We start from the raw sequence: 18,618 nt of genomic DNA on the forward strand, positions 1-18,618 counted from the left end.
GATCGGAACACAGTTCATGCACGTAGCTCACTTCTAACGAGCTGGCGCAAGGACTGGATTAACCGCTGGGCTACATCATGTGTCATTCACCGGTGAGAAATCTTTAAAAGAACTACAATACCAGGAAGGAAGATTGGGTTGTTGATGTTTGTCTGCCATTCTCGCTCTGTCTGCACAGCGTGCATAAACGCGCTGATGACGTATCCTGTCTGCGCGAACTCGATGCGCAGAGGTATGCTAATACATACGTTGACAGGCAGGTAGGAAAGCATATTAAAACGCTTGGACCGAGAATATATAAACACAGAATATATAAATTCAGACAAATACATTTAGACCACTTAACTTAATGATTGCTATCGGGATGTGAAGAGACTTTCAACCAGCATAACAAAAAAATGTTTCTGAAGACAATCACTTATTGTACCTTTAATATATAAAATCTAGAAGCCAAATGCATTTAATACGCTGTTTATATTAATTGAGTTTAAACATGAAGATGTCTATGAAAGATTGTGTAACTGTACTGTGATAAAAGAGGATCACAATGCTGAAAAAGCACTTTCAGTATAGGCTAACTACGTTTGGATTTGAAATCAAAGTAATGGATAAATTTTGTGTTTGTGTATTAAACAGCCGCGGATCAGGAGCGGACTGCAAACGCGTCCTGTGTGAAAGCACAATGAGTCCGTGCTGCTTCTGCACCACATACGTAACGCACACGGACCACATACGCACTGCAGACGGAGTATGTGTGAAACAGGCGTAATATTGAAGGTTAAAATGGACTTATTTGTTAAAATTACACTTAATGAAGTTTTTAAAATAATAAAGTTACAATTACATAATAATATTTCTACTTCAATTCGTTTTTTTCAATATAAACATAATGGTGTCTGTCATAAAAACTTGGATTTATTCAAACAAATGAAACATTGAAGAACAGTAACATTTATAATTAATATGTTATATGGTGCATATATTTAGCAAAATGCCCCCTCTACAGTTTATTTTTCTATCTGACTAATGAGTTTATGGTCACCGAATATGTTTTTCTGATGTAAATGTGACGTTACGTGACATTGTTTACAAGCCGTTATATTGACGTCTTTGCGCGGCTGAAACACTGATTGAGCGATTACATGAGACAGGGTACGTATTGTAAAGTTGTACTCTTTCTTTTCACTTACCTTCGGATGTTTAGTCATGTTTATTTTGTGCTGAAGCTGGTATTAATGTGGAGGAGATGATTAGTTCACGTGCGCTTCGCGCTGCCGCGTCTGTTGAACTGAGGCGCTACAGCGATTTGTCACTCCACATTAAACAGCGCCAAAACAGTATTTATTGTTTGAATACTGCAATACAATGGACAGAATGTGAAATCTGAGACTTTGTTTCATATTAAAAGTACCAAAGCACAATGCTTATTGCGATTTATTAGATGGGAAGTGCCCTTCAATGTTCCGTCCAATAACTGAAAACAGACTAAACTAATCGATTCTTGGGATTTAAGAATCGATATCGTTCCGCAAAAATGATGATCGATTAATATCGAGATATCGATATTTTTTACCCAGCCCTACTGTATATTGCATACGGACTCACAGGATCTGCAGGGCGGAGATCTTGTCCTTCAGCAGTTCCTGGGCCTTGTTGAAGTCTGACAGCATGTTTTGTGCTTCTCTGTGGTGGAGAGCATTCAGCTCGGCCATCTCACGTTCGTGTTTCTTAAACAGGTCCTGCTCATGAGCTCTGTGAATACAAACACACACACACACACACGTCACTCTCAATGACTCTACAAAGCTCTCTGTAACCCCACAGCACTACAGCTGTAGGCTTGAAGGACATTTCATAAACAGAGAAATAGATTTTGAGATGGAAATAAATGAAACATACGTGATACTAAATTATATTTGCATATATTATGTTGTATATTAAATATATTGTATGTTATACTTCTAAACCGGGAAATGTAATCAGTAGTTTTGATTCATTAAATCGTTTAGACTGAGATTCATACTGGTTCACTGGATGAATATACATGCATGCATAAATAAATATATATTATTATTTATCTGCACCACCATTCAAAAGATTTCATATTATTGTTTTTGAAAGAAGTCTTGCTTGCTCACCAAGGCTGCATTTATTAGATTGAAAATACAGTAAAAACAGTAATATTTTGAAATAATACAATTTAAAATGACTTTCCAATTTCAATATAATATAAAATGTAATTTATTCCTGTGATGCACAGCTGAATTTTCAGTCTTCAGTGTCACATGATCCTTCAGAAATCATTCTAATATGCTGATGCTCAAACATTTCTTATTGTCAATATTACAGTATAAATGTTAAAAAAAAACATTGTTGTGGAAAGCATGATGCATTTTTTCAGGATGCTTTGATGAACAGAAAGTTCCAAACAACTGTCACTTTTGATCAATTTAATGTGTCATTGCTGAATAAAAGTAAAATGTAAAAATCTTAAGTTATTTTTCTTAACCTATACATATACACATATTCTTTCTTCTTGTTTTATGAAAAAAAAAATCTCACTCAACTTTGTTACATTTATGCTTAAAACAAAACAAACAAACAAAAAACTATTTGCCACTGGGGTAAGAAAAATATACTTAAGATATGTTCTATGAAAACAAAGCTTAGACAAATGTATTTTTAAACGGTGTTTACAACTGTTTGGAGGACTAGTTTGAGAAAATATATTTTGCAGTATAACCCATTCCCTCAGAAAATAAACTACACTGTCTTTTTTCGTATTTTCAAACATTTTATTTTTTCAAAACTTGTAATGTTGTCATTCAGCTCAGAGCTGGTTAGTTTGATTCATGGCTTAGAGCTCTTTATTAAAGAATGTTTTGAAGTCTCTATGGAGAAAAAGAAAAAGAAAAATGTAAGCAGGGCCGCTATACAAAAGTGTGCGGTCACTGTTGTGATCTATTAGTGCAGTGAGCACTTCCTTTGATGGTTTCGTTACATGAAACTTTCATCCAGCTCAGTGTTTGTTTCTTTGCTCTGATACAAATGTTCGGTCTGAGTAAATAACATTCACAAAGCATTGCGTTACAAGAGTTGTGCCGTTTTCAAAAGACAACACACTTCCTGCAACATACTATAGATTTTTAGTTAGGACACGCTCATTTTCCATACTGCAATATCTATGCTATATGGCTTTTATCTGAAACACAATTCAGCCACATGCTGTGATGGCTTCACATAAAGAGCAATAAAGCAGGATCTCCTCTCGGTAAATGATACACCCCTGGGGAACGGCGATGCAATTTATTTGCCGCTTTTATCTCAGGACCTGGATATGTCAGTGTTACATTTTTGAAAGTGAAATGAGATCAGCACCCATCTTGCATTATGATGTGTGTTGCTAAACAATCACATTATCTCAAAAGAGCCACTAAGTACTGTATAATGAAATGGCTTTTTTACTTATTAATACAAGGGTGAAATATTAATATCACCCCCTGAATAAAAAATATAATGAGTTCGGGTTTTCTAATCCGATTGATTTCCCTTTTTAAAAGTCTGTTTTCTTTTCTTTAAACTACTACAAAAGACACACAACACCGTCCAAAAGAGCCAGACAGCACCAAGACGACTGTGGGCAAAATGACAGACAAATCGTGATAGGACTTTCTAGGCAAGAACCTGGTGCCCTTTTTTCTTTTATTCTTAATTTTTTTCCACTTGAAACCCCATTCTGCTTGAAAATAATTGAATTTCCATCTCTTTCATCCTCACCAATGACTCCTGTCACATAAAACCAGAGTAGAATGTCACATTAGAGGTTGTTTAAGGATTGCAGATGTTCTCTACTGAACAAGGATGACCTCATGCAACCCCATGCATGCAGACGAGGTGAAATTTTCTCATTTTGCAACGAGTTTACTCACTGTTTCCTAAATGCAGTGGTGGATGACATACACAAATCCAGTACAAAATAAAATATTACTCCAGTAAAAGTGTAAGTACCCAAATTTTATTTCACTTGAGTTAAAGTACAAAAGTACTTGATTTTGTATAAAGTAAAATGTATTTTATCAGTCATGTTTATTATTTATTCTAGCCAGCACTAGTCAGACTAGTCATTAATCAGCACTAATAAGAAAAATTAGTGCAGACAATTAATGTATTGATCTGCAAATAAGCAATGTTATTTTAGTATCATTGAGATACTATTATAGTTTTTATTATATTTTATTAATATTTTCAGTTTTTATTTTTACATTTTTCATTTTAGTTTTAGTTAAAGTTTTAGTTATTTTGTTGTATGCTTTTGTCATTTTAGAAGATTTTTTTATTAGGTTTTATTTCAGTTTTAGTTTTAGTTAAGTAAATTAAAATGAGAAATGCTGCACTGGCAACTAGCTGAAATAAAAAGATTTTTCTTTCATTTTATTTCAGTTAGCATTTATTTTATTTGAAGTAATTGTTTTATTTCAATTTTTTATGGTTTTAATTTTATTTTCAGATTTAGTTTTAGTTAACTCTATTCACCCTTTTTTCAACATTTATTGACAAAATTATTACTAGAATATCCATTACTAATGCAGTTACTGATAATTAAAGTGTGCAAATAAGTGAAATATTATAACATATCAGTATTTTAAAAATGAAAAAAACAAAAACAAATGTGTAAACATGAGGTGACGAGTAGTATAAAAATACAACACTGACATCACAAGGGGCAAAATGTGTTGACATTTTAAGAGGAATGCTATGAGAAACACTTATTAAGATGAATGCTTTTTATTTTAAAAAAGTTCAATATAAAGAGGAACGATATGTTATTTTTTAAAAGCGGTGAAGTAAAAAGTACAATGTTTTGCTTTGGATGTACTGAAGTAAAAGTTTCCCAAAATAAAAATACAGTCTCAGAATTTGGCCAACGTTCTGGCAAGGTTCTTTCAAAATTATGAACAAACGTTCTTCCAGTAACATTAATAGAATGTTTGTTATCTGTCTTTAATAATTTTCTAAAAACGTTAGCACAAAAAGAAAAAAATTATTACTACTTGTTTAAGAACGTACAAAGAAAAATTGAATTTTCCCTTAATGTTTGTGTAAACAAGAAAAGTATATTTTCACAACATTTAAAAAAACACACAGAAAAACCGTTTTCACAACTTACTGGCAATGTTAGCAGACTTTAGTAGGACTTTTTTTTGAGCTGGGGTAATGAAGTAAAAAATACTTTGTTACACTGCCTAAATGCAAGAAAACTTCACAATCTCCAATCCAAGACTCACCTGATCTGCTGATTGGCCTCGCTACGGATCTTCAAAACCTCTTTGCCCTTGAGTTCCAGCTCCTTGGTCAAAGTGCTGATGTTCTCGTTCAGGGTGTGAATCTCATGGTCCAGATTGGCAATGTGCTTCTTCCTGCGACTGACCTCCTCCTGCAGATCTGAGATGCGACTCAGAAGCTCACGTTCCTGCAACACACGAGAATGCAGGGTAAACCGAGGTCACAATAAATGCCAGACTGACCTTACTTGAGAATGCCGTGTGTTACGTAAGAGCGTGGATTGTGTGATGTGAAGGCTCTTCCTGAAACATCTGAATTCAGACACATGGAGTTCCCACAGATGCTCTTTTCACATTGCACTTTGAGACTATGTTGGGATCTAATATTGATGGGCACATCCACCTGGTTTGCCTTGCTTATACACTACATCTTCAAATATATGAATAGTTTAGTAATGAATAAATAACGGTCGGGAGCAGCCAGCAGATCTACAGCATTATTTTTGGCATGGAGGTTTTAGCACTAGAGTTTCATCTCTTGAGGGACGTCAGGAGCTAATGGGCCTTGTGTCCATGTCTGAAGTTACTGGGGAACAACTTTCAGCAACTTTCTTAAGTGTTCAGTTACTGATATAAAAAAATGGCAAGAAAGTACAATGTTTCTGGCGATGTACTAGAAATAAATTGGTTTTGAAATGAGGCGAGTAAACATCTCTTGCAGAAATACATCTCAGAACACTGAGGAAATGTATGCCATTGAATAAAACAAAAAAATACCACCAGTATTACATAAATGCTATTTTTTTTTCAGAAAGAGTTAATGTTCATAGTTTACTTCCACATTTTCCGCCCTCTCTCTGACCTTTAGAATTAAACAGGCTGTTTTGTTACTGTTAAGGATTTTATAATGCAAATGACATCTGTTATCTTTGGCTAACCTTTCTGCATGCAAAATGACTAACAATAACCATGATGTTACTGAAATCTGAATATGTTTTCCATGATATGGCATCTAACTTTTCTAACTTTTAATATACAGCACACAATACTCAAATAGGGTACAAATTAGAGCCTGACTCTTTAAAATTTATAATTTAGAACACAGATGACAAAATAAAATAAAAAAATAAAATTATTTTAGTTGTTGGACAAGCTAAAATCCATTTTAATGGTTTAAAAATCCATTTTTATCTGATGCATTAGAAAATCTTTAATGCATCACCACATCTGATGCATTAAAGATCTCAGGATATGTTAATATTCTGTTAGATAACAGTTTATCAAACATATCTAATAGTTCTAATGGGACACCAAAGTATACAGTATTCATAGAAATTGCCACATAGGCTGTTCTCTACTGTAACTATTATGTACACAACTGTATACATCAGACTCCAGTAAAGTCTGGGTTAGATTAATTAGACAACACTTGTCTCATGGGCAATTTTCCACTCCACTGACACTTTGACTTTTAAATGCCTCATGCACGGGAAGAAGTAGAAATCCTCCTGGAAAATACAGCTGAACCCATTTCCAGTTTTATGCAGTTAATGGCTCTTGCTTAATCAAATCACAATCTGCTCATCCAACTCTGAATGTCTGTAAATATAATTTCACACAACAATTAGCTCAATAACGGTTTCAGTGTGTGTGGCAAAAAAAACCTGTGGCCCAGAGGGGCTTCCTCCGGGACGAATTACGTGATAAAGGACGCCAATGTCAGCAGAAAAAGTAATAAATAGCAAACATTTGTATTAAAAACAAATTTGTGAGTACCCCCGGTGTGAAAATGATTTCTAATGTATACACGCTCACATAATTACAAAAATATCACAGCCATTGTAGACTGTGAATTACCCTGAAAGAGCATTTGTTAATAACTCCAAATCACAACAGATGTTTCACCTTGAGAACGAAGCACAAAAACAGCACGCTCATTTCTAAGAAAATCTGTACAAATAGCAAAACTTTGAATCAATGCCAGTCTGTTTCTCCTACTTTGCCCATGTCTCCTACTCTGCATGATGTCATTCTTTAGAGCAGTCCATTAGTTTAATAATCCATATTACAGTATTAAAACAGCATAGTTATAGAATCAAATGCAATAAAGTAGCCATACCTTTCCATATATAATTATCAAGATAATTATAATTTCTGTATGGGCTGAAAGACTGGCTGAACTGGCTTTTCTTGGTACATTTTAAAAATACGTTTGAACATGTAATGTGTGCTAAGATATGGACAATCTGGCCTCTAAAAGAAAGTAGCTGAGCCTTCTGTATATCAACAGTAAGTCAAGAAAACATCTGCTATTCCTGCTCTTGCATTATCTCAGTAAGCTCATGAATGACGAGTCTGTAACACTCATGTGCTTGGACTCAGGTGTGTGTTGAGGAAAAACAAAATGGTCTTTATTCCCTGACCGTTCACTGGATGTATGTGTGATGTTAATGTGCTGGAGCAGAGCTGTCAGGGGTCTGCCTGTGACATTTTCATTTACGCAACTCAAGACTGTGCCTCCAGCAGACCACCAGAGCACACAGCGGCCTGCTTCTCACTTCCACACTGACTATATATTTGTAGTCAGACTTGGATTTTTTTTTAAGCTGCACTGTAATTTTATTGTCATTTTATTGGTAAAAGACTGCAACAATGCTTTGGTTAAATGGTTAACAGTAAAGTCCCTTACTATATACAGTGAAAATCTTTAATAGACCTAACAAGACATTTCATGTAATTTTACAGTAAAATAAATTTTGAAAGTGAAAAAGAACGTCATCTTATAATTTACATTGAAAAACTGTAAATTGACATTCTCAGAATTTCGTGCGAGACATTTAAAAATGTTCTAATTCAAATAACTATGTTTTTTTTTATCAGTTATGCACAAGTTTTTTTATTTATTTTTTGCTAAATTAATGTTTATTGCATTATTTTCATGTCTCGTATGTTACCATGATAGTGTTTCGTACTTTTGTACCTTCTATCTATTAGTATTTACCTCAGCTCATGGAAAAGCTACTTTTGATGAACGTGGATTCATTTTGTGGCTTTCTCATCACCACCTGTGTTTTTGAAGTGGTTGTTGTCAGTGCATTATAAAAACAGATGGTATATTCACATTAACATCAGTTAATGGAATACAGGTTTTTACTGTAAATTTAAGTTGATTCTGTGAACCCTAAAATGTTGCAACCACATTTTTGCATTGAAGACCTGGCAACCACAACTGCCGGTTGTGTGTTCGACGATAAAACATAAGAACGAATCAAATAAATACAGACTTCATGGGATCCAAACAATATCTAGACTTGAGGGTGGACTCTTTTCAATTGGATAAGTAAGTAACTAACTAGCAACCGTCAAGGGGTAAATATAGTCACTATGGTAAGATTGTATCTTAAGAACTAGTTTGATTAGCTAGCAGTTAACCAAGTGGGAATCAGTCTTTTCGATTTCAAATTTGATCAATATATTTTTTTTATGTAACTGAATTTAAAAAGTTATGGCCAGTCTTGAACGATGACTAACTTTTAAGACTAGTCTAAGCAGTTGGCCACAGAACATTCTAGCAACTCATAGCAACACGTTAAAAACATGTTTTTCACAGGCGGCTACCAAAATGTGTTTCTGCTTTAACATAAGCAACAAAACCAAACTGCAACTGCAATATGTGACCCTGGACCACAAAACCAGTCATAAGTCGCACGGGTATATTTGTAGCAATAGCCAAAAATACATTGTATGGGTCAAAATTATAAATTTTTCTTTTATGCAAAAAATCATTTGGATATTAAGTAAAGATCATGTTCCAAGTAGATATTTTGTAAAATTCCAAGCGTAAATATAGCAAAACTTCAGTTTTGTTTAGTAATATGCATTGCTAAGAACTTCATTTGGACAACTTTAAAGGCGATTTTCTCAATATTTTGATTTTTTTGCACCCTCAGATTCCAGATTTTCAAATAGTTGTATCTCAGCCAAATATTGTCCTATCCTAACAAACCATACATCAATAGAAAGCTTATTTATGACCCTTATGACTAGTTTTGTGGTCACATATATGCCTTTTCACTATGGGAACAACCAGCTTCTTCTGTAATGCTCAAATTTAGATTTGTATCTTTTATTCATGAACGGCTTACTTTTGCCTGGAGTGAGGTCGAAACACCTGGATAATGGCAGGGTATCGTTGCATAATCTGACTGCATATGAAACCAACTTCAGCTGAATAATTGATTGAAGACTTAGAATGCACACACACTCACACAATGTTTGCGTGTTCAACAGCAGCCCGAGCATCAGGTCAAAATAACTCTTGAAGCCCTGGTCATCGAAGCCGCTCACCACAGAGAGACCTTCAGCAAATGTCACATTAGCCGTCCACCTGTCACGACAGAGCTAAACCTACAGGAACTGTCATCTGACATCAGCAGGTGGCCCTTTCCTGAAGAGATGCGGCTTTAAAAGTCCAGCGCTCGTTCTATCGTGTTGAAATCTTTCAGCTCTTATGCCTGAAGCAGAAAGGGTATAATTTGCACGGGCTGAAGTTAACATCTCTGACCTTTTCCATCAAAGACCGAGACACCTATAAATGTCTCCCTGGAGGAGTACTTCAATGCGTAGGATAATATAAGCATCATTAATGTTGGCCCAGGCCAGGAGACATGCAGACAGATGAGAGGAGGCTGATTAGCAGGTGTCTGGGAGCATGTGTGGAGCTCTGCTCTCCTGGGCATTGTACCCAGAAAGCCCTGAGAGAGGCTGAATTTCAGTGTGCTGCTGATCAAAAGCTTGTCGATCGAGGGAGAGCCGCACAGGTCATAGAAGAGAGACGGGGGAATGAGTGCTCATGGTGGCACTAGCGAGATAAGAGTTATTCAACCACATACATGATTAAAGTTATTTATGTTATCCGACACACATTTTTACTGTATATACTGTAGAAACCTGTTTCCACCTTAAACTAAAATAAAACATAAGATTAGCATAAGAAATTAAGTCGCATTATGAGCTATATAATGCAATTATAAAATAATAATCACAATTATGAGAAATAAAGTCACAATGGGAAATTTTAAATCACACTGTGAGATATTAAATCACTTGGAGAGATAAAAAGTCACGTTCACATTTTATTTTAGGATCCAATTATTACTCACTACTAACTAACTATTAACTACGACTTTTCCCCCAATAAACTCCTAGTTTGCTGCTTATTAATAGCAAGGTAGTTGTTAAGTTTAGGTACGGGGCACAATTAAGAGATTTTAATTAATTAATATGTGCTTTATAAGTACTAATAAACAGCCAACATGCAATATTATGCAAGCTACTTAATATTGAGAATTGGTCCTTAAAATAAAGTGTTACCAAAGTCTCAATAAATAATGTCATACTGTAAAATATTACATCTTGTTGTGAGCAATAAAGTCAGTGTGAGATATTAAAATCACTTTATGAGATAAAAAGTTGAATGAATTATGAGGAAAAAGAGACAACATAGTATGATATTAAGTCCATTTAGGAGAAAAAAGACAATTTTAAGAAATATAGTTATAAATGTGAAACATTAAGTCATATTATGACAAATATGCTCAACCTGTAAAATATTATCACTTCATAATATAAAAAGTCACTATTATCAGAAAAATACACAAAATAATGAGATATTAAGCCACATTGGGAGATAAAAAAAAAGACGAAATTATGAGAAGTGAAGTTTGATAATTGAGTTAAGTAATATTGTGAGAAATGTGGTCATGTTGTGAGATATGAAATCACTTAATGAAGAGAAGAGACCAAACAGTGAGATATTAAAGAGACTTGGAAAGATACAAATTCTAAATTGTGTAATATTAAGTCACATTGTGTGAGAAAAAGGCCATACTGTAAAATATTATCATCACTTAATGAGATAAAAGGTCACAATATGAGAAATAACATAACTGTGAAATCTTTTGTTACATTGTGAGAGGTCATATTGTAAAATATTATCACTAGATAAAAGGTCATGTCAAAAACCTGAAAATAGAGAGATATTAACAATAAAGACTTAAAAAATGTTGTGAAACGAGTCATATTTGGAGATATACAGTCAAACTGTGAGATATTAAAACATGCCATATAAATTCAAATTTACATGTGATAAGTATGGTACCTCATTTACCTTTTTTTTTTTAAAAGTGGCGACCCGTGTAAGATAGCGCTAATGGTTATCCATCGGCTGAGAGATTCATGGTGTAGGAGCACAGCACAGCAGCACGAGCTTTAATAAATACTGTGCGTATTGTGAAAGCAGGCACTCGTTTGAGGAACCAGACCCCTGGGAGCCGTTGGATCACTTATTGAGCACGTGGATGAAATGATCGGGTTTTCTACCTTTAACGCATATGAAAAAAACAATTCAGAAAGCTGTCATAAAGACCATATGACCTTGGTGCTAACCTGTAAAATAAAGACGGGAATGTGCCTGCAAGACTCGATTTATTACATTCAAATATTAACAGCCAGGGGACAAAACTGATTTCAAGCCAATTATGATTCATATGAGAGTCTACCAGGAGACGCTGTGGTGCAAGTAGCCGTGCCGATCACTATAGAAGTAAAACTCAATTCTTTGCATTGCGGCTTTGGCCAGCAAATCTTACATAGCTCATTAAACCAGGAATAGAAACTGAACTCTCACTGAGAAAAAATTAACAATAAGACAAATATGGAGAGAGAGTGTGGGAGAAGAGAAAGAGAGATTTCTGTTATGCAGTATGAGGAAAGTGATTCTTGGAAACCCCCACAGAATACCAGCGAGTCTCTGTTCCTGACTTCAAACATGCTTTAACACCTGTCAGTATGCGGAATGGAATCGCTATTTCTTATTGAAGAAATGAAAAAAAAAAGAAAAACCCCACACCTAAATTAAATATAGAAATACGCATCTGTAAAGTAGAGGGTAAATGGTTTAGGGCAGTGTTGCTATTGTTTGTATGTAACTATTAAAAATAATTTTCAGTAATTTAAATCAAATATAAATATTAGATGAAAACTCTAAATAAAAACTTAGATTATATCTAAATGACAATTATGTTGCCTTGGTATCTAACTGATACAAATAAGTTTTTTGTACTAAAATTACTAAAACTAAAAGTGAAAAATTACAAGCTAAATAGAAATATATATATAAAAAAAAAAGAAAAAAAAAGACATATCTATCCATCCATCCATACCTTAAGTAGGTATTTCACTGCAGCCTTAAATTCACTGGTGCAAAAAATAAAAAATAAAAAAAATATAAAATAAAATAAAATAAAATAAAATAAAATAAAATAAAATAAAATAAAATAAAATTAAATAAAGTTAAATTAAATTAAATAAAATTAAATAGGTAAAGCGGTGTTTGGGGAGTAAAAAAAAAAATCTATTATTCTATGTTAATGTTATGCACTTATGTTATGTTTTTGTAATTAGGGTTTGCTTTGAGTTTTATTTGTTGTAAAATAAATAATGGAGCTTTATTAGTTGCATCATTTTGGTGAATTAAAACAAAAAAAATTAAGTTAATCAAAATCATACCTATGATCTGATCAACATATTCAGTCATATTTACATTATATCGACCTGTTAAATGGCCTCAGTGTAGTTTTTCGTAATGCTTTGTGGTGTTTACTGTATTTTAGCTACTTCAAATTCTTGTAGCTTGTCAAACTATAACCCAAGAAGCTTCTTCAGCCCCCAGTGGGATCGGCAGGAGTCTTGGGGGAAGGTTAAACACTTTTTTTCCAGCCTTATGATGTAAGGGATGTTACTGAGAGTATGTGAGGGCATTACAGAAAACTGAACACAACAAAGTCAACCGTGTCCTCGAGACAGACGCGCAGTTTGATTGTAGACGCACGTGAAACACGACACAAATATTCACAGTTTGACCCAAAAACCATGCATCTGAGCTTTCCGAGTATGCTCATTTGTTATTCCTGGGTGATGTATGACGCACCGAGGCTGGAAATGCTTAGTAAATGCTTAGCAAAAATAGATTTCTTCCCGACGCCAGCAGTGCAGGGTTTGTTGAACTCCTGAGAGAGCTGAACAACACTGATGCTGTTTTCTCTGAGTTCGCAGCCTCTCTTTAGCAAAGATCACACTGAATTTGCCCTTTGACCTGTGGGACATTAGGCAAGTTCTCACAAGACAGATTTGAGCCCCAGGAGCTTGAGAATTAATTAGTATTGATATGGCGCTACTAAAGTAAAGAAGATCATTGTCACCTGGGGGTGCCGGTTTGCCAAAAACTACTTTTTAAAAATCCAAGTTTTCCAATATTAATATAAACCCTGTATTCCTGTATCCTATTTATTAAAAGCCACAAAAAGTCCACAAAATATAGTATTACATAAGACACATGCTAACCTAATGAACTGAAGACCAAAGTATCACAACTATCCAGATAAACAGATAAAAACGGAGTGCAATTACACAGAAAGTGCAATTTTACTTCAATCACAGGCCCTTACTGAGATGCAAAAGTACTTTGCAGTTTGATTCTGTGTGTATGTGTGTTACATAGACATATTTTCCCCTGAGGTCTGCGTTTAAGACTCAAATTGTACAACCTTTCAGTTGCTTGGCCAACAATCCTGTCAGCGTTTCTTTTGTTTAACTGTTGTCTTATACATGAGCCAGATGACAAGAGGATTTATTAAGGTCCTTTTCTTTCATAGCAGCCAACTGTTGGCAGAACGTTATTGATTTGTCCTTTCTTGGAAAAGCATTCACTAACTAAACTTACTGTTAGTCTCTGTCTCCATTAAGAGACAATGGGACTGTATAGGAGACAGTCAGGGAATGATGGGAATACATTGAAGCTACAGCAAAAATAGTGACTCGCAGATAATTTGTTTAAATAATAATTTAAAAAGACATTAAATATAATGTGTACTATAATGTGAATGATTACTAAAGACTGCATACACATGAATACACATTTTTAATCTGTGTACTGAATGCATGTACACTACCATTCAAAAGTAATTAAAAAAAATTAAAAATGTATACTTTTATTAAAAAAGAATGCATTAAATTTGATTTAAAAAAGCTGATTAAAATGTGATAGCAAAGGCATTTATAATATTATAAAACATTCATAATTCAAATAAATGCTGTTCTTTTGAACTTTCTGTTCATTAAAGAATCCTGAAACAAAAATGTTTCACACTTTCCACAAAAGTATTAAGCAGCACAACTTTTTTCAACATTGATAATAATTAAAAAAAAATGACCCTTGAGTAGCAAATCAGCATATTTGAATGATTTCTGAAGGATCATGTGACACTGAAGACTGAAGTAAAGATGCTGAAAATTCAGCTTTACATCACAGAAATAAATTACATTTTAAAATATATTAAAATAGAAAATAGCAATTTTAAATTGTAATAAAAATTCACAATATTACAGTATTTTTACTGTATAAATGCAGCCTTTGCGAACATAAGATATTTCTTTAAAATACATTTTAAGAAATATTACCAAACCCCACATTTTTGAACGGTAGTGTGTATTCTGTAAAAAAAACAAAAAACAAACCGCTTTTGATTGAAATGCAAAACAACCAATTACTGCTTTATGACATGTATGAGCAAATCTAAAATCGATGACACCACAATAATACACTTCTTGTGAAATATAATAACCCTGCTGTGGATAGAGTTTACCTTTACTCTGCTCTGCTCCAGAGCGTTCTCCAGTTCCTGTTTGGCAGCCGCTGTTTCCTGTTGATGGGTTTGACGCATATGTTCAATGGCTGATGCGTGAAGATGGTTCAGCTCTGAACGCAGGGATGCTAAGAGGAGAACAAGAGAAAGAGAGAGACATAGGGAATGAAAAACAGGACTATTTCAGGGAGATGATCTGCTGTCTGGAGCTGAATAAAAAATCATTCATCTCCAACTCTCCCTAAAGCATAAACGTCACAGGTGGAAATGGAAGTGACACTCGTTCCTCCATCTGCAATTTCCTGTCAGCGCTCCCTCATTATGCTCCTTTCCAGTTTCTTCCAATTATGCCTTATTTCAATGAGATTGAGCTATAATTAGAGCTGTAGAACTCTGCTGGTTTTGCTTCAGGACTCTGAGGTTTTACATTCAACATCTAGTACCAACACTGCTTGGTATACAAAGAAAATGTATTACCATTTATTAATATTACCAGCAAAATGCTAAATTATTAACATGGCACAGGACGAATAAGGAAGCCATTTTATTTCCAATTGTCTCTTGACTGTGCAGTCAACAAGCCATTTAACAAAATGATGCAAAATGTAAATGATTTACTATATTATTTCTTATTTTAGTTTTATTTTCCCCAGCTCCATGAAACCAAATCATGAGATATATCCAGATATATGGCACATTGTTTTTGTGAGTTTGAGCATTTGGGCATAAATTGGAGCATAACCGAGCAACTTTAATAAAATGTTAATAAAACTGAATAAATTACATTTTAATTTGAACTTTGTAAATCATGCAATGTTGGACCACATCATATTTCCAGATTTTCCAGTTGAAACTGACACACACACATACACACACGCACAAAAGATTTTTAATTTCCTGAAATATTGGACTCCTAAGATACAAAAGAGATGCTTGTTTGGTCATATCAGTTAAAATAAAATAAAATAAAATAAAAATAATAAAGTTAAAAAACCCATCCAATGTTGTTCTTTATTTTTTTGTAGAATAAAATAATTCTTCTCTTTTGATTAAGTAAAGCAAAATGTTATGTACTTTATGAGAACCAAGTACACTCTTTTAAGAAAGAGTTGGATAATAATAATAATAATAATATTATATATAAAAAAAAAACACATTGATCCAACCTGATTATATATTGATATCATATTAAAATGAGCTTTGGAAATGTATTTCAGTCTAAACAGGCATTTCAATTTGGGTTTCTTTAGGCAGTGGCAAAATGGATAGCTTTTTGTAGAGCCCGACCAATATGGGTTTCTTGGGGGCCGATACCGATACCGATTTTATTGAGTAAAAAAAGGCTGATATCAGTATATCGGCTGATATTCTTTGTTTTTATTATAGTACAGTACCAGTCAAAAGTTTGGACACTTTCCCATTCGTGTGTCCAAACATTTGACTGGTACTATATTTATTCAACTTTATTTCAATTCAATTCCATTCAACTTCATTCCTTTGAAATTTATTTCACTTCTGAACATTCATTCACGGATCTGCGCTCCGGTCTTCACACACAGACGAAACTTACTAGAGAAGTGTGAAGTGTGACATAATATACCTCTGTAAATAAATACAAATTTTAATTTGTAAATAAATACAATTTAAATTCACGTCTCGCACACGTTAATGCCCTTTGAATGGAACATATACGCTCCCTTTGAACTGGAATCATGGCGGAATATCCTGTGAAGTCCACTTCGCAGGGCACTTACGGTCGAATAAGACAACGCGTGAATGCTGCCTGAACTAGAGACCTCCTTACTGAAGTGAAAGTGTTGGCTGGTGTCACGATCTCGCAAACGAGGAGGCGGATCTCCACCAAATTTGAGGGATCCCTTCAGCTCGAGGAGCCCTCTTGAACGCCACCTTCCGTGTGTCGGTAACCCCCCGGGATCGCCAGATCGGTTGGCACCTGACCGCGAATTTAACCACCCGTAACTCCCGGACCCCGGGGACTATCGACACGGGGGTGGTCTCATTCGAAAGGGGGCCTCGAGACATACACTCAATTCGACGTTCAAGAGGGTTCCTCGAGCTGAAGGGATCCCCCGAATTTGGTGCGGATCCGCTGCGCCGTTACGGAGATATGGCCATTCAAAGATTCAATGGTATTCCATACACTTAAGCTTTAAAGCATTTCATCCAGGTCACCAGCAGCAAACAATGGAGCGCTCTGCTGGACAAACTATGTAATTACACCATTTACAAGCATTTTATCTGCGTTTTACGTTCTGTAAAAAAAAATTCATATCGGTGACATATCGGCGGCACATTCATTTTCATATCGGTGACTAATATTCACCGATACCGATATATCTGTGACAGGCTCATATCGGCTGATAAAATAGGCAAAACGATATATCGGTCGGGCACTAATTATAATGCAATTGTGATGTCTAAATTGACTAGTATTTAAGAAGATTTAATTTAGTTATGTTTTGTTGTTAATTGTTATTTAAAATAAATATTCCTGTGTGGTATTCCATACACTTAAGCTTTAAAGCATTTCATCCAGGTCACAAGCAGCAAACAATGGAGCGCTCTGCTGGACAAACTATGTAATTACACCATTTACAGGCATTTTATCTGCGTTTTATGTTCTGTAACTTTCTGTTAATGTTCATATCGGTGGCATATCAGCGGCATATTCGCCGATACCGATATATCTGCGACAGGCTCATATTGGCCGATAAAATCGGCAAAACGATATATCGGTCGAGCTCTAGTTTTTTGTTATTTTTTCATCATGACAGCTACTCTTTTGCTGCCACATAAGCCATTACTATGGAAACCAATATAGATATTACAGATATTGACTCTATTGTCTCAGCAATTAGATCTGAATTCACCACTCACAAAATGACAGATGACAGTGCAGACATTCAGTCCTAAAGACTGCATTTGACCTAGAGTAAATAATAACAGGTTCTGAAGGGTTTATACAGCAGGTCTGTGAATGAATGCATGTCTGTTTTACCCAGCATGGCCTTGCCCTCATCCTCCAGTTCGAAGCGGAGGGTCTGAAGCTCTTGCTCTGACTGCTGTTTCAGAGTCTCGATGTTCTGCCTGTGAGCCTCCCGCAGAGTCTGAAGCTCCATGTGGTGCTGCTGCCGTAGCCGCTCCTCAAGCTCCTACACACACACACAACACGACACATGCATTAGTTCATTAGAGTAGACAAATGTACATGACGACTCATACAATCTACATAAACTGTATATTTGACTCATGAAAATATAATAATATGTTCATGTCTCTCATATCACTCATGCACCAATTAGAATAAAAAAAACAAAACACTTTTTTTCATGTGTTGCCCTTCCAGGACACTTTGCGTATAACAGGGGGGGATTGAGATTTTTTTCTTGCCCATTTTTGCTGCTACACACAACAGGAAAATAAATAATGGAGGAACTAGACTCAAGGAAAAACTTCAAATATGATGTTTTACCTTGCCCTTCAGAGCCTTTGTACAAAACAGTTTGCTACTGCTTGCAGTAAAAATGGCAGAGAAATAATTTTAATATATATGGTAAGCATAAACCTTTGGATAGAGGACTAGATGCTCAAAAGTCAAAAGACAAAAACAT

General features: G+C 34.8%; 1 protein-coding gene across 3 annotated transcripts in view; it reads right to left on the reverse strand.

Annotated features, from left to right (window-relative positions):
* The window catches only part of LOC107678849 (protein FAM184A-like), a 156,372-nt gene that overhangs the window by 28,186 nt on the left and 109,568 nt on the right, over positions 1–18,618 (reverse strand). For all 3 annotated transcript variants that reach the window (XM_016474273.1, XM_016474274.1, XM_016474275.1), the window contains 4 exons: positions 18,006–18,159; positions 14,987–15,114; positions 5,286–5,470; positions 1,606–1,752 (listed from right to left, as the gene is read on the reverse strand). In XM_016474273.1, coding sequence (XP_016329759.1) covers positions 1,606–1,752; positions 5,286–5,470; positions 14,987–15,114; positions 18,006–18,159 — 614 coding nt within the window. The remainder of the gene's footprint in view (positions 1–1,605; positions 1,753–5,285; positions 5,471–14,986; positions 15,115–18,005; positions 18,160–18,618) is intronic.

Source organism: Sinocyclocheilus anshuiensis, unplaced genomic scaffold, assembly GCF_001515605.1.
Source record: "Sinocyclocheilus anshuiensis isolate Anshui unplaced genomic scaffold, SAMN03320099.WGS_v1.1 scaffold1049, whole genome shotgun sequence".
NCBI lineage: Eukaryota > Metazoa > Chordata > Actinopteri > Cypriniformes > Cyprinidae > Sinocyclocheilus > Sinocyclocheilus anshuiensis.